Source organism: Diadema antillarum, unplaced genomic scaffold (assembly GCF_040938485.1).
Source record: "Diadema antillarum isolate AM-2024a unplaced genomic scaffold, OU_Dant_1.0 scf00000157, whole genome shotgun sequence".
Classification (NCBI taxonomy): domain Eukaryota; kingdom Metazoa; phylum Echinodermata; class Echinoidea; order Diadematoida; family Diadematidae; genus Diadema; species Diadema antillarum.
In genome coordinates this window covers 419,765-437,531 of record NW_027271046.1, presented here as the reverse complement: position 1 = coordinate 437,531, position 17,767 = coordinate 419,765, and the positions used below count along the sequence as shown (strand labels likewise).

Here is a 17,767-nt window from a genome sequence, read left to right as displayed (position 1 = left end):
TTGTCCGTAGCGGCCACACAGAGAATGTTTTCAGTGGCGAGATGACCCCCAGACCGTTACGTATATACCGATTGGAGACGTACATGTATTATACCATTTGGATGTGAGTAATATTCCTATTCAAACAACTTCCCCAACCGGCCTCGCTCACTCGCTCGAACAATGAATAGAGTTTTGGTTCCATATTTGTGATTTCTGCTAGACTGAATGGCGTTGTTGCTCACAATAGCATCGAAGTTTGCACTAATACAGTGTACATTGCTATCACGTGTTTACAAGGCAACAGGGAAACTACAAATGCCAGTGCGACATGCTTTATCCCGTAAATTTTCACAGTAAACAGACGATGTAGACTGAAGCGTGATTTGCGACATATTTCATGGACGGATTTACAAAAGCTCAAACATGAGGGAAACAAAACTGATGTACACACGGATGAAAAATCCCTAGTTGCGCAGTCGTCCGTCTTTACAATGTGCCACTGGCGAAAGCATAGTGGAGGAAGAGGGTAAAAAATGCGTGAAATAATGATGGTCTCAACTTTTGCAGAATGGAGACCCCCCCCCCCCCCCACACACACACACACACAGATTGGTTTTCAATCTAAGGCATGTAAGTATGTTTTTTGTGTGTGTGTTTTGTGTGTGTGTGTGTGTTTTTGCTTGCTTGCTTGCTCACTGTGCTTCCTGACACAGTGAGAATAAGTTGGATTCCAATTCTTTTTTTTAAACAGTGTATCATTACTTGACATTGAGTATATTACACTTACAATTATTATTATTATCATTCTTTTTTTGCCGCCTACATGTGTATGTCATCATCCTATCAGCAGGAGGTAAAATGGTCCAATAAGACCCCCCGCCCACTTCGGGAATTTTTTTATCTATTTCGAATGTTTGTTATTCCGAATTACATAAATTTCGTATAAACAATGTATAGATAAAACAAAATAAGGCTCGTCAATCCGCACGTTGGTTTTGTGGTGTTATTCCGAAGGTTTATATGCCCGAAAATGAAGTAAGCTAGGTTTGTTATTCAAAACGTTCGTCAAGTGCAAAATTGAATAAAAAAGTGCGTAGGCCTTTAACCAACCTTCGAAATTACGAACCCTATTTCATTTGCGTATTAACGAACCTTATTGGAATTACAAAGTGCAACCCCCGCTACACTGTGGGAAGTTTGCTTGCTTTGCTCACTCGCTGGACCCTGACGAGAGATCATCCTGAAACTTTAACATTGTCTACATTGCCCTTTATGTTCTGTATGACGTGTGCTAACATAGGCCTACCCTTACATAAACACATGTGCAACTCTCATACACACAGACACAGACACACACACACACACACACACAGAGAGAGAGAGAGAGAGAGAGAGAGAGAGGGAGAGACATACACACATAGAGAAAATAACTTCATATTTATGCCGAAATGCTGTGAAGTACTGAAATGATATTCCGTGCGAACTGTATGTTCAAGCATGCATGGTAGCTACTTGTAAATATGACATCGAGCATGTCTAGCGTAAGAAATGTTGTGCATTCGCTTTAAAAAACATATATATATAACAAATAAAACCCGATTACATTTCTTTGATGAACTTGATGACTCGATGGCCCTAGCCCATCAGACACACACAAACAAACACACACATAATCTGCATATTGGTGACATTATCGAACCACAATTACACGACTTGTTCTTCGCCACCATGGCCTCCTATAATGGCCATTTTGCATGCAGCATTTTAATCTGAGTTCAATCAATTACAAACAATATAGCTGGTGGATCTGTACAATAATTGCGATCGAAAGACAGGAATACCAAATATAAATCGATAAAGAAACACGAGTCATTTACTAAAACAGAACATTTGCTCAAAATAATGCACGAGTATCCTTCAAATTACAAAACTTGTGGCACATGGTTCTCCTACAGTTCACCGGCAGATGGCGGTTTACTATACTGGCACGATCGATTGCTCTTCGTCTTGCGTTGAATAAGCAATCTTCAATTTCTGTCCATCTTCGTTCAAATGTCCTGTGCGAAATGTGTGTACCGCCCACTCTTTTCCCGTCACATGAAATAACGTTTGGGTAAATCACACGTTCTTTGTATGAGTTACATTGAGAGGAGAAATGACTTTTTAAAATAGTTAGAATTCCCCAGAAGTGATAACTTCATTTGGTGAGAGGTAAACTTTTCACTGGCACTGACAACCAGCAATAATGCATCTTACGGTTATAGTAAAACAACGTGCGCTGATATAGAATGCTTCAGGACCGTGACACTGGGTAAAAATTCAAATGGATATTATCTGTCTGACGTCTAAACAATGGACATCACAATATCTAAGTCTGGATTATACACTGGTTTGAGAGACAAAATTAATGCCATTTATACTACGATAGTGCAGCGAAGGAGTCGTTGAGTCTTATATTCTAAGGCGGACTATGTTCCCTCGCACATAAAGAAGGAACTTCAAAAAAAAAAACTCACACAAAAAACACGCCCCAAAACCCACTCATCAATACAAATCGCCACTTCCTTGAATTCACACTATTTTAGTGCATCCGACTGCATGGAACATATCTTTACAGTTCTGAGCATTATAATGACAAACAGACTCGTTAAGGCATGAAACAAAGTTTATCACCTGTGCAACATAATCGCATGAACGGACACTGAGAAAATATACAGGTTCAACTTTGCACCTTTAGCAGGGTCACACTGGGAGCACTTTTACGGGTGCAACTTTGCACCTTTCAAGACCAAAAAGGTGCAAAGTTGCAACTGTAAAGGTGCTCCCATCGTGACACTGGTCTGAAAGGGGCAGAGTTGCACCCGTGTATGACACTGCGGTAAAGGTACAAAGTTTAACCTATTTTTCTTAGAATGGATAGTAATGATTTCTATAAAATTGTCATTTCTCATGCTCGAGTAACAGTCAGTCATTTTATTGATTGATTTATATTTTACTGATATTGCGAATTGCTAAGGCAATATAAAAACTTGCATGAATTTGACTGTTACACAGCCGTCTTAGTTTTCAAACTTACAAGTGAATTTCAAACATACTCGGTCATTACATACACAAATGCAGATTCTATGATTACAAGGCACCTCTTCCGTCGCTGTATACATGTATTCTGAAAGTACTGTCGCCATTCCGAGACACACTCATGGTCACTCACACACACACAAAATACACACACGGCTATACATACACATGTACGTAGGTTATTTCTTGGGGTATTAACGTCTAATTTGCATTACATTGTGTTCTGATACTATAAGTGTGGCATCATACATGTGATTTGATGACTTCTTTTTTTTTTCTACAAGCTTCTTCTCTCTTTTTTTTTTTTTTCGTCATTCCTTTTTTTTTTTTTTTTATAGATCTCAACCGTTGATGGATAATATGGAGCAAACCGCACAGACTTTCCTATGAGTATTTATACTGTATGTATTCTCCTCAGACGCTTTGTCAAACAAACCCAAATATACATACACAGGCATACACAGGCATACACATATACACACGCACACACACACCCACATATGTTTACGATGTACACGAAGCATTATACACGTGTACTAGTACACCATTTTGGGCACATGAGAAGGTATTTGTGGCACATGTCCCCTAAAAGAAAATGATTCATGATCAGTAACAAATATCAAACCCATGTACAAACATCAGCTGAAGAACATCGCATGATTGCACATGGAGAAAGAATGGTGTCTGGCACACACCGATCAGTAAATCGCAGATTTCCAGGTCTAGCATGTTAACGCAAGCGCAGGATATCAACAATGCTAGGCTGATTACATTTCTCACTGCCGGCACCAAAATTATATGGAATGGATCCATTTTATGAGTACTGTACTTAACTTCAAGCTCCAAAAACTAACTATATTGCCATGTCCTTCGGCAACCGATTAGCGAAAAAGCAGTCACAATGCCACTACATTTTTGGCAATCCTTTGTTCCAATCTGTCTGGACAGAATGTGGAATATAACCATTATTTCCCATTGGCATCAGCATCAAAATTTTTGCGAGCATCAGGAATTGATGCGGACCTTGTAGAAATCTATGGAGGCATAGCCGTCTCGCTCGAATAGTACCCCGATGTGACTGTCGTCGATTTTGGCCAGCGAGGAATACTCGGCTGCATTCGGGTACAGCTGGAGCGCGTACGGCCACGTCTCGCCGAAGTCGAGGCTCCAGTGGAGCGTCATGTTCACGCGCGATTGCGAGTTGGACGGGTGAGAGAGGAAGAGGACGTCGCCGACCAGGGCGAGGGATGCGAAGACGCCGGGGTCGATCAGCGATTCTTTCGGCGACATGAACGGGACGGGGAAGGACTCGCCACCGTCGAAGCTGAGGGCTTGGAAACGGCAGTGGCAGTGGAAGAACAATTCGTTGCGGATGGTTATGAGAATGGTTCCGTTGTGGAGTTCGACTATCTGCGAGTATATAGGGCAAGACGGGAGAATACGCTTGCGGTCAGTCGTCAGACAAGATAATTCTCCCAACTGATGCATAAACTGAGCTGCACTGTCTGAGCTTTTTAAAACAAGTTTTCACGAACCATTGGCGGCGTTCACCACCTTGTCCTAAATGTGATTCCCGACGCAACAAACCACGAAATGAAAATCAAACCTGGACATCACTTACGGATTGTATTGTATTTCACAAGTTAATATTTCTGCTCTCGAAATTCAGGAAAGAAGCTGCTGCTCATCATTTCGTCGCTTACATTACAGTCCCAGTAGCAATTCTGTGATTTGGTGCTTTTTTAATTACATGTACTTCGTAATACTTATTGCTAGTCTGGTAGTGTTTCAAGTTATCAATTTTCTGTGACTATTATAGTGACATTAAATGTTAACTTTGATCTTTCGGGTTGGTTTCCAATTACTATTTGCTCACTTCTGTTAGCTGGTTCATCTGATTCATGTCCAAATGGAAATGGCATTTTCTACCAACATGTATGACATGTGAGACACAAACATTGTTTACGCAGTTCTTTTGACAAGGTTTAAAGACACATTATAGATGAACCTAAGGTAAACAATCAGCATCAAGACAAACCTGATTTTCTCCCGGCGCAAAGTCCCCAGTCTTCTTGGCGTAGTTGTAGGGGAGCCCATAAATAGGATTGTTCAGTTGCCACGTCTTTCCATGGTCTACACACAAAAAAACGAAAGATACGAATAATATATCACGCCAACAAGTCAACGGTCAAGGGTTGATAATAACGAATAAAATACTATTCGTATCATCGGACATGATAAACCGATTCACACGAAAATCTATTATAATGTAATTCCACCCCAAGCACTTAAGGAATGCTTATACAGTGTTTATTAAATCAATCTTATTCAAGGGCGTCCAAGGAGAGACAGAATCACGCTGACTTTGTCTTTACCTTCAGTTGAAGACACCTTGTGTACTGATTAATATTTTGAGATAAAAGGAGTCATAAGAAGGAATCAACTGAACATGATTATTAAACATTTTGCCTCAGTAGAATTTCAAGTGAGAGAACAAACCCACATACAGGACCGTAAATTGATAGTTTACCATCGCTATACAGACACCCCAAGCGTCTTGTGTATGCATTAAGAACATGTCCGCAAGCGAGTAGTCTTCCTTTATTCGGGGCCAGTTGTTTCTGGATGCCGAATCCAGGTCCTGGAGACCAGTCTATGCCCGCTAGGGCTGGATTAGTGTCGGCCATGTTGATCGCAGACGACCAGCTATAGCCCCAGTCGCGGCTCACTTTGTAGTAGACGCCTTTAGGCCGATACGGCGAGGTGCATTTCCCGGCAGTATGCTGGCAATAGCCGAAGATGACAAAAGTCGTGTTCGTATCGTAATCGACGAGCGCCGCTCCGAGGTTGAGCCCGTCTTTCACCTCGTAATCGTCTTCGATAAAGCGGGTCGCGTTCCAGTTCACGCCGCCGTCGGATGATCGGCGCATGGCGATAAACTTAGCCGAGGCGTCTCCGCCGGAGTACTTGCGCGGCGCGCAAAAAGCCAGCAGATCGCCGTTTGGTAGGCTGAGTAAAATTGGCGTTCTGTAGGTACTGATTTCTCCTTGGTCCTTGGATATCCACAAATCTTGCTCGCTAATTACCACTGGGGATAGGGCAAGGCATCCTTGCATGAAGCACAACAAGATGACAGCGGTCGCAATGGTGATACAGCGGGAGGCAGTCTCCATTGTTGGTTTTGTTGACTGACGATTCTTTGATGAATGGCAAAACATGTTGAATCCCTGCGAGAGATAGATTTTAGTTCATAATAAGCGCAAAGAAAAACATAGGTACGATCATGGAGGTAATGCAATGTTTCTATTGCCCCCCCCCCCCCCCCCCCAACAGCTAGTTGACTTCCTCGACATTGTCCCGAACCAGGGGACTCATAGGGAAGGTGGTACTCCATAGGACAAAACCATGTGTCGCACGGAATATTTTGTTACGAAATTGATACAAAATGACCATTTTTGCAGGTGCATATCATCGATACTGATTTCTTAACAAAATATTCCATGCGACACTTGGCACTCCATGGTTTTTGTCCATGGTTTAAACCATGGTTTCATTTGTACCACCTTTGTGAATTCGGGCCATAGGGTCTTTCTTGATATTTTTTGCAGGTGCATAGATAGGCCACCTGCGTGACTGAGGAAGGTGATGTTTTGCTATCATTGAATCGACAACTGAAAGTTTTTGAACGCGTCAATGTGTCGCTACGGTTGTCCTGGGCCTATCGATAATCACTTTCTCTGCACTTTTACATCCACATCAAGTTATGTCTAATGAACATCAGTACCACCATGTTCATGATATGGTGCCCCCCCCCCCCCCCTCCTCACCCGTTGACGTGTAGGAGTACGCATGTGCTCGTTCCCTCCCTTACAAAGCACCGGCTGCCGAAATTGCGGAACCCCCTTTCATAGGCTTTTAGCAGGCTTTTTCTACCTTAGAGACCCCCCCCCCCCCCCCCAAATCCAGAACACTGCTCAATGCACCCCTTAATCTCAGGTGGTCGAGCTGTCATTCCAACCCCCCCCCCCCCACCCCCAATCAAAATCGAGACAGACACCCCATACCTCATCTCAGATAATTATAGCTGCAATTCCCCTTCTGTTTGTGCTAAAAATGCTCAGAACTCAGATAAAAACTATACAGATATGAAAATCTCAAGACATGAATGTTTGACAGATATTTCAGTGATTTTCAAGATAGTAGATAACCCATTTTTAAAAGAACTCCCCGTCGTATGCAAGTCAAACACACTCATTTAAAAAAAAAAAAAAAAAAAAAATCCCGGGCCAGATTTCGTCGCACCAAAAGTAGGGCCTACCTCTTTACCGGGGATTTCGGGAACGCGCATGGTTCTTCCCCCCCCCCCCCCCCCACCCCCTACAAACCCCGGATCGGGGAGGGTTGGGAGGGGCAAATGTGGTATCTATCACCACAAAACGGTAATAGGGAGTTGTACTACTACTACACCTCGCACCTCCGACCCATCCGTGCACATAAGTTGTTGTTGCACTAAGTTATCTCCCTAAGAATCTTTACATAGGCATACTTTGAACTTTACGTGTTGACACATTACAAACAACATTGAAAACCACAATAGAAGGTGCGTGCGTGCAAGTAGATCAAAGGCCAGGGTATTGTCTGAATCGAAGTATAGTGATGGTATGCCATTGTAAAAAAAGAATATCACATGATGGAGATATACATATTGTTGATTGTTGTAAATAATTAATCTCCCACGTTTAAACCCGAAGAGCCAAAATAGTAATAGATCCACACTATGTGGTCCGAGTTCGCGCTCTTACAAATTAAGGAATAACGTAGGCCTATTTGTAACATGTAGGCCTATATGTACTACTGTGACTGGATGAGAAACCATACATAGTATTACATGTAAAACCAGGTTATGCCTGCACAATAAACATATTTGTACGTACCTCCTTTTACTGAGAAACCACTGTAGACAACCAGCAGCTATTTCTGTAACATTGGTTAGTAGTGTAGTCACTGCACTGTCGTGGGGAGCGCCATGGCCAACAACTTTATATGGGGAGAGGTCCTGATATTGAGCTACACTGCACTGATACTACTGATGATAGGAATGCTGCTAGTGTGCCAAAGACGGCAACGATCAGACGGTTCGCTTCAGTTGCTCCCTGTTCACAATAAGCTGTACCAGTTCAGTTGTGTCTTTCAATGTACATGTCCCCATATGCTACTCTTTGACTGATTACTATTGTGCTGCCCCACTGTCCTGCTGTGGCTTATACGCAGTCGTAAAAGGCCTTTTACTTTGATCAAGGAGCTATGCTTTGATCAGGCTCGTTTCTACACAGCTACAGTAGACCGAAAGCACGTCTTGCGGGCTTATCACGTGACAGGTCGTTTTGTTCTGTTTGTTCATGTGACCCAGTAAATAGTCTTCTCACCATACCCTGAAACCATAATGATAGTTATGAATCACCTGTTTTAGCTTTCAATTAGCAGCAGCATGATGATAATCACTGTTGTTAATTTTCCTAATTTCGAGAATATGAGCTGCCATCATGCCGATGAGCTATGAGATGCTCCTTCTTATCGCTTAGGCCTACTTTCCACTTTTCTGGCAGGGGCAGATCCAGGAATTCCCAAAGGGGGGCGCCTTTACAAAATGAAAGGGGGCGAACGCGCTCCCCATCCATTTTTTTCTTTTTATTTCTTTTGTTTTAACTAAATTAAAGGGGATGCGCGCCCGGTGCGCTCCCCCCTGGGTCCGCCACTGTTTGGGGCATTTCATGAAACGTTTTGCCCGACAAATTTGTCGGAGAAAATAATTTGCTATCAGCCAGTCAGATGCAAGGAGTTAATTCAGTAGCTTAATATACAATAGTGACAATTTGTCGGGAAAAATATCTGACAGAAAGCTTCGTATAATGTCCTCCTGTTCTGCTCTCTTGTGAACTGTTCCTTAAAGGACAAGTTCACCTTCATAAACATAAGGATTGAGAGAATGTAGCAATATTAGTAGAACACATCATTGAAAGTTTGAAGAAAATCGGACAATCCGTTCAAAAGTTATGAATTTTTGAAGTTTTTGTGCAATAACCGCTGGATGAGAAGACTACTGCAGTGTGTGAATAACTTAGATGTCACATGCGTACAACAATATAAGGAAAATATAAAGAGAATTTCACAAAATTTCATCTTATGAAAAAAGTTCACATTCCCCCGACTCGTTACCGACAAATGTTATGGGTAATATCATTCCCCCTGCCTTTAGAAAGAGCCAAATCAAGTGCTCTTTTATTATGTGAAAAAAGTGAAAATATGTTGAATTTTCTTTATATTTTCTTTATACTGTTGTACGCATATGACTCACAAGCTGTAGTAGTCTCCTCATCCAGCGGTTCCAACACAAAAATTTTAAAAATTAATAACTTTTGCATCGATGGTCCAATTTTCCTCAAACTTTCACTGATGTGTTCTACTAACATTGTTGCATTCTCTCAGTCCTTATGTTTATGAAGGTGAACTTGTCCTTTAAAGGGAACCCAAACCCAAAGAGCAATGTGGATTGAGTGAAAGCAGCAACATTAGTAGAACACATCAGTGAAAGTTTGAAGAAAATCGGACAATCGATGCAAAAGTTATGAATTTTTTAAGTTTTGGTGTTGGAACCGCTGGATGAGGAGACTACTAGAGGATATGACGTAGGAGTGGACAACAATACAAAGAAAACATAAAGGAAATTCGACAAAAATTCACTTTTCTAGAATTATGAAAGAGCAATGGACCAACCGCTTTCAGAAAGCAGGGGGAATAATTGCTACCCTTAACATATGTCAATATCAAGTTGATGGAATTTGTAATTTTCATGAAAAATTGATTTTTCTAGTATTTTCTTTATATTTTCTTGGTATTCTTGTCCACTCATACGTCATAGCCTCTAGTAGTCTCCTCATCCAGCGGTTCCAACACCAAAACTTTAAAAATTCATAACTTTTGCATCGATTGTCCGATTTTCTTCAAACTTTCACTGATGTGTTCTACTAATGTTGCTGCTTTCACTCAATCCACATTGCTCTTGGGGTTTATCTTCCCTTTAAGCATCAGCCGTGTGTTGTGAGCTAGCTGCTGAACATACTACTCTAGGCTACTAGCTCTCAGAATGATGATCGAGAGCAGCCATGTTGATTTATCATTTATCGTCTGACATTTAAACTGTTAGTTGTTATGACGTTGTTTGATAAATTGTCTTAAATGTTTAGCTTGAGGAGAATGGATCATTGAACCATTTACTACCGACCTTTTGAAACCCATTGTCCTGTACAGTGGGGTATACGCCTATCATTGTTCGCAATCGCATGTAGAACGCACACAAACACTCTAGGAAGCCTTTCGTAATACTCTTAGAACGCAGTTAGTGCGACGAAAAGTGAATGAAAACATCCCACAACGTGGGTCCAACAACAAACAGTGCAGCTTTCGTATCGAGACGTATTTATCATTCAGTTCAGTAACAACGCTGATGACAGAATGTCATTCATGATCCATCAACGTCACGTACGTCGTCCACACTCCAGTCTTAACGAACACGGTTAGCGAAATTCTCGTCACAAAGAAGTAAATATTAATTTCCCCAAATCACCATCTATGATATGCCTTTATATACTTCACTGTTCGGCTAAAACGAAATGTCAATATGATGAAAGAAAACCGCCGGTCCCGAGGACTTTGTATAACGGGAGTGCACTGTAATGCATGCAGTCGACTTTGCTCTTTGTCTCGTGCATGTAAGAATGAAAACTTAAACATATTCAGAATGATTTGCATCACGTACGCACGTAGCAGCCCTTCGCTCTTTGTTTAGTGGGTGTAAAAAATGCATATAAGAAGATATCGTCGTTGCAGGCAAGTTCTATTTCATTATGGAACTAAAGTTTATTTATAGCGATGTGACGATGCGTGATTAAATACTTATTTGGAAAATATGCACTCAACCGCCTCCCTTCCCCCCCCCCCCTCTCTCTCTCTCTCTCTCTCTTGCCCTCTAGAAATGTAGGCCTATGTTGAGAGTGTAGATAAGTCGTTGCAAACTATTGTATACAGGCATTGAAACAACATACAGGCTGTAGTTCAAAATATAAGCACTGTACCCAAGTGAATACATATTCACAAATAAAACAAAAAACATCTGGTTGTGAAAGGAGCCCTCCTCGATCGTACACACACACACACACACACACACACACACACACAAGTACACATATATACAAATACAGTGTATGCTGTCATTGATATACAGTACTGACCATAATTATCTCAGTCGATTTCATATAAAAATGTGAATTTAATGATGCATTGTTACTTTTTCTACCATAACTTGCATTCACACCGTTGGATCGTTGAAGACATTCAAACACAGAGAAATGCACTCATTGACACACATGCACACGGACATAAACACGCACTGTTTCAATATTACAAACTGAGCATAAAATTCAAGCAATATTATCATAAACTCACACACGTTGATCTGAGATTGCAATTACATGGAGCCAGGGTTTTGAAGGTGCAATGTTTATAGTGTGACCTTTATTGCACACTGTAAAATGCATGAACACAGGGAATGAAATCATGGTAAGAATGTAATAATAATAATAATATTAATAATAATAATAATAATAATAATAATAATAATAATAATAATAATAATAATAATAATAATAAAATAATAATAATAATAATGTCTTATTTACCATGGGTAGCCTCTTCAGTGTTGCCACTGCTCTACCAGAGGGCCCTGCCATTATTATTACCCAAGCATTGCCAGGTACCCATTTATACACCTGGGTCGAGAGGGACATCGTGGGTAAAAACATCTTGTCCAAGGATGTAAGCACTGGGCGGGATTCAAACCCGGGTCCTCGGTTCGGGTGTTGGAGTCTTATCCATTATGCCACAGCACCCCCACAGACACTTGTCAAGCACTTGGCACAGGAAGCACATGTGTACATTTGATCTTTGAAGAAAGAATACTGTGGAGCTAACTCACAGTCATTACCAAATAAAATCTGAAATAGAAATTTGAATGAAACCAGTATTTCAGCTAAAGTTGCAGTGGAAATTATAACAAGACTATCGCTGAGTACAATTTTTGAAACATATCAGTTGACTGGCTAACGCATGGCTGGTGGCAACATGTTAAAAAATATCAATTACATGATTGAACAGTCACTCCGCATTGCCTTTTTTTTTTCCAATATGAGGACTGAACTGGGTAAAGGTGGATGATCAAATTACAGTTTGAAAGAATGCAATGTGTGTAGTTTAAGAGTGCTTCAAATAACATCAGAATTGAAGTTCCATATCCGACATTAATCTCATACACCGTACACTGTGACTTATCCAGTTTCCCAAACTTTTTAGCATGAAATGTATTTGGGCATATACAAGTTGTACTATGTATGTAATTGAGCTACGTTAAAGTTACATTTCATCCATCACCATGTCTCATGAAAGATGTCATCAAATAACTACAATGGCACGATTTATCCAACACCTTCATGACTATTTCTCAACATGTTAGCCTATCTAATGTACAAACTCTTTTTGTATCTCTTTTTACATGATATAAAATGTACAATATGTAATTTATTTTCAACATTCATATTTCAAGATTACACGGAAAAAATACTGTGAGCGCTATAAGGTGGAATAATCGGTTGATTATTATTGTCAGAAGAGCAAAACATTAAGGAGTAGACAGATATAAATCATCAACTATATGGTGACTACATAAAAAACTACAATGTTGTAAATAGGTTTTAAGATACAATTGTATGCTGTTTTAAAGACGTCAGGTATAACGTCCAAGCCTTCTCTACTTTGATGAAGGGTGGGTGCATGTGGATTTTAGTAGAATGTTTGCACTGCATGGAGTCAGTAAAAAGAGGCTTTGTAGAAATTCTGTCACACTCAAAGAGTACATTTCATCTCCTTCCAAAGATACCTGCATTACATGAAATATTCAATATAAGAGCTGGTACTTCTCTACTCATTGCATTTTAATTTTTTTTTTCTTTTATTCAAAATACAATCTGTGCATCAAGGATTCAAAAATGATTCCACCCGGACAAAAAACAACAACAACACACATTGCTAACATCTGAAACTATACTGCACATGCTCGAGATCCCCATTCCACAAACATACAAAATATATATAGTATTACAGCTGCACAAAGAAGTTTTCATGAACATCTTGGAGGTTAGCACTTCATATGATAGATATATACTGCTAAAATGTGTTCAAAAACACAATTTACATTTGAAGTCAAGACAAACGATAAAATCAGCTCTCAAGGAAGAAAATACACCATCATAGAAAGTTCCCAAAGAGTGCAGCTTTATCCAATGACATGTAAACACATATGACACAAAGGTGCATGAGTTCAATTTACATAATACAGCTGTACACTGTAATATTGAATTGGATTTCATTGAGGCACACATACAGAGATACATGTATTATTGCCTTAAAGATTAAGCTGAATCTTGACAAATGAGATGTACTTGTAGCCATCCTTTTCAAAGATCAATCCAATGTGGTTCTCGTCGATTGGGCTCAGACAGGAATATGCACTCCCTGCTGGGTAGATGTTCAGCATACTCTGATACGACGCACCTGAGTCCAAACTCCAATGCAGTGTCATGTTGACACGACTAGAAGGATTGTATGCATGACTGAAAAATATGATGTCATTGAAATTTAGGATGGAGCCGCAAACGCCAGGGTCCACCAGTTCCTCTTTCAGCCTCATGTGAGAGAATGGAAATGTTTGCCCGCCATCAAAGCTGAGAACTTGGATGCGACAGTGACAGTGGTAGGTGTAGGTATTTCTGATGTTGGCAAGAAGTGTTCCATTCTTCAGTTCAATAAGCTGCATTGGAAAACCAAGCAAATGTTTGTCATGCTCAAAACATTTTCTCAGTATCTATACATAGAGGTCAAACTGTTACCAAAATAATACACATGTATGTGTAATTATAATAATAAAATAAAATGAAAAATAAATAAATAAATAAATAAATAAATAAAAAAGCATGTATGATGTGTAATTCTCAATGGAGATCTTGAAAATGCAGTCTACAATGTAGATTTCAGGTCTGTTGTTAGTTTGTGTGTGTGTGTGTGTGTATATGTGTTTTGTCATTTCTCAAATTCAGTGTATAATGAATGGAACACAATTATTACAGCCTTCACAAAGTCTGTGATAACTCATCCTGGCATAGTTGTAGGAACTCAATACATAGCTCTCACTTTCATGATTTGATAAAAGTCCTGTTTGTATCATACACTTAGCACTGAGCAGTAAATCAGCCAGTCAGAAAATGAAGGCATACAAGCTGTAGGTAGCAGCCATTGATATGCTGAAGTTAAAGTGCCATAATTATGAATACAATGGACACAATTTCATCATCTCCCTTTCAGGGGTGAAAAACATAAACAGTATACACATATGAAAGGCTTCTCTAAAGGTAATGAGTCTATTCAAACAAGATTCGGTTTCAATCCATGGCAACTATTTTTTCCCCTTCTGTTCTTACCTGCAAAAGCTTGCATTTACAGTACTGTAACCTAAAGCTGTAAGTGTAAGAATATGGGATGAGGTTTGTTCTCAAGCATACTAAGGACAAACAGAGGACCAGGTATGCATGAATGAAACAGAGCACTCATAAAAAGAAGGTAACATTATGTCCCTAGAGCGTAAAGAGCCTCTTCATTAGTGTCAAATTTTCTTTTATGTTTTTAGTTGTTTATATATTTATCGAGTAGTAGTAGTAGTACAGATAGTATTTTTTTAAATGTTGTACAGCCATTTCGGAATTATTGGCAGTGGTTTCTTCTTTCAATTACTGCTGCTATTACAGACCATCTTTTCCCTCAAGTCTCAGATTATACCAAGGGCCAACACATGCATAAGGAAAAATAATGACACATCTAAAAATACCACAAATCTGACAGACTGCTCTACCCTTTCTTTCAGTACTTAAGCTTAAATACATGTATCATGTGCAAACAAGATCTTCACGTACTGGTATCACCAATTAACATCTTTTTCTTTTTTTTTAATCATTAATACGTACCTGCACTTCACCTGGGACAAAATCCCCTTTGACTTTAGTTTGTTGATATGGCAAGCCATACAGTCCTTCATTCAAATGCCAAGTTACTCCATCTAAATGAATAAAAGGTAATATGTGGAAAAAAGCCATTCTCTAGTGCATTCTCAGCTAGCAGATTTACACATACTACAAAATCACTTCAGAAAGAAAAGAGGGGGAAAACCTCGAAAAGTAACTTTAAAAGAAACACAAATATATATGATAATGACGTAAGGGTCTTTATACACATCATGAAGTTTTTTTTTTTTTTTTTTTTTTTTTTATATCCTTGGCTTAGTGAAAGTGTTTCGCAAAAGGAAATGTCCCTAACCTCTTCTCCAAATCCAATACAGCATGTAATTTACATTCACCAGATCATTGGACAAGCTGAAATGACTGAATAAAACTTAATATGCGTACATGTAAGTATCTGCTTGCGACCATGTTCAAATTTCATTTGGTTTTGGTTTTACTTTTGTTTTTATTGACATACGGATGTACAGACACTATGTGGCCATGTGGAATCCTGTAAGCCCTTTTTATTTCATGAGCAAGACATTTTTGAAGTGATAACTATAAAACTGGTTTTGAAATTATTTCTGCATGGCTTCAAGCAAGTGTATTTTACCATGTACATATTTATTAAACAACCAAACAAACAAAAATATTTAGTATTATGTATATTCATGGCAAAAATAATAGATTGTACTTAAAAAGGATCTTATTCAGAAATTTACTGTGATATTAATCATTTTCTCACTTAAAATTCTGATTCTAAATCAATGAGTGATTAGGTTCTAAGTAAACACACATCAGATCATTTTTAAAATACGAAAATTATTATAATCGTTGCCCCTTGTAATTATAGCCAACCCCTTTATTCATAAGTGCTGTACATGTTAGTTTCATAAATTTTGCAAGTTAAAAGATGGTTTATGATGAGCAACATTTAAAATTCATGAAAAAACGGACTCTTGTAATTTGTATCATAAATGTGATATATCACAATGTCAGGAAATTGCTAACATTTCTGTGGACAGGAGAAATACTTTAATCTCCTTTTATCACTTTGGTCAGAATTTGTGAAGTCCATTTCCAATACTTGTGCCTTCCATCTTACAAGTACAAATTTGTTGTAAATCATAACCTTGCCGGTGACTTCTTCTTATTATTCTTGATACGTACAGTCCACCATTGGGTGTAAAGTCATAATATTTGACAGGTCTGGTGGTGTGGTGTATATATATGTACAGCGACTTTTTAGAAACAGTCCTACATCTTCCTTTAATGTGCAGCTATTCACAAAAAAAAAAAACCAATGCTCTTCCATTAACAAAGCAGGATGCTCTACACCTCCTGCTTGAAGAGGTTAGCAGAGGTGGTGCACTGGTGATGACTAGTTCTTCTGGCAGGGTGTTCCATAACCTGATAGCATCTGGGAAGAAATGACATGCTTATCATACTGCTGACTGACATATAGAACACTTATACAGGATCATTTGATAATGTGACACTTGTATGCTCTTTCGCCTTTATCATGGGTACAAATTGGCCATATTAAAAAAAAAAAAAAAAAAAAAAAAAAAAAAAAAAAAAAAAAAAAAAAAACTCTCACCATCGCTGTAAAGGCAGAACATTGATCTGTCACTTGCTGCCGGCAGATGTCCACACGTGATGAGGCGGCCCTTGTGTGGATTGTACTTTTTCTGAATACCATAACCTGGGCCGGGATCCCAGTGTAGTTGTGCAAGAAGCGGGTTGTTTTCTGCCATATTTATCGGCTCTTGCCATGAATAGCCCCAATCTGTACTTGTCACTGTAAAAACACCAGACGGTTTTTGACCCGTAGTGTTGCAGACAGAGTGCACGCAGAATGTGTGCACCAAGATTAAGGTGTTGTTATTACGGTTGATCATAACAGTTCCGAGATTCAGCCCATCTGGAACCTTGTAGTCATTGAGTATGAAAGAAGTTGGTCCCCACGAGTTACCGCCATTTGTCGACCGGCGCATCGCGATGAACTTCGCCCCAGCGTCGGCGGAACTGTACTTCCGAGCTTCGCTGAATGCGAGTAGGTCACCGGTTGGTACTTGGATGATTAGTGGGATTCGGTATGTAGATACCTCCCCTTCTGCTTTTGATTCCCATATCAGCTGCTCTTCTAACACAAAGGGCTTGATCGATATTACGTCCGTAAGTGTATTAAGCGTCAGAATAGATAAAAACACGAACGTTTGGGGGAATATCGCCATGATGATCTGTTCGACGGCGATCACTTGGCTGGTGACTCGACGAAGAAGATAAACGAAGTGAAGATAAACGTCAGGTGACCTAACAACCTCTTCTCCAGTGCTCCAGTATAGTCGTCCTGAACACAAACATTGATGCGTTAGTTCTCATTTCTCAGACCCTTGAAAATCTTGCGCAATTACGTTTGGATCAGACAATTTATAGCTTCCCTTCTAATTCCACGACGATTAATATGGCCCTCGCTACAGCTTTTCACTGAAGAGATGCAAAATTAAGAAAAATGATTAGTAAAATTTGGTTTTGCTTGTAACTAA

At 39.5% G+C, this 17,767-nt stretch overlaps 3 protein-coding genes across 3 annotated transcripts in view; 1 reads left to right on the top strand and 2 right to left on the bottom strand.

Annotated features, from left to right (window-relative positions):
• LOC139722091 (ATP-binding cassette sub-family C member 12-like) overlaps window positions 1-17,767 on the top strand; it is a 92,111-nt gene that overhangs the window by 37,785 nt on the left and 36,559 nt on the right. The gene's annotated exons all lie outside the window — the stretch shown is intronic.
• LOC139722117 (sialidase-1-like) lies at window positions 1,626-8,407 on the bottom strand. Its single transcript, XM_071633438.1, has 4 exons — window positions 7,995-8,407; window positions 5,591-6,287; window positions 5,099-5,193; window positions 1,626-4,470 (listed from the first exon to the last, which is right to left on the bottom strand). Exons 2-4 carry the CDS (start codon window positions 6,276-6,278, stop codon window positions 4,066-4,068), a joined length of 1,188 nt encoding a protein of 395 aa, XP_071489539.1. The 5' UTR covers window positions 6,279-6,287; window positions 7,995-8,407; the 3' UTR covers window positions 1,626-4,065.
• Window positions 13,574-17,497, bottom strand: LOC139722085 (sialidase-1-like). Its single transcript, XM_071633407.1, has 3 exons — window positions 16,819-17,497; window positions 14,646-14,725; window positions 13,574-13,978 (listed from the first exon to the last, which is right to left on the bottom strand). The coding sequence occupies exons 1-3, from the start codon at window positions 17,453-17,455 to the stop codon at window positions 13,574-13,576; spliced, it is 1,122 nt and encodes a 373-aa protein (XP_071489508.1). The 5' UTR covers window positions 17,456-17,497.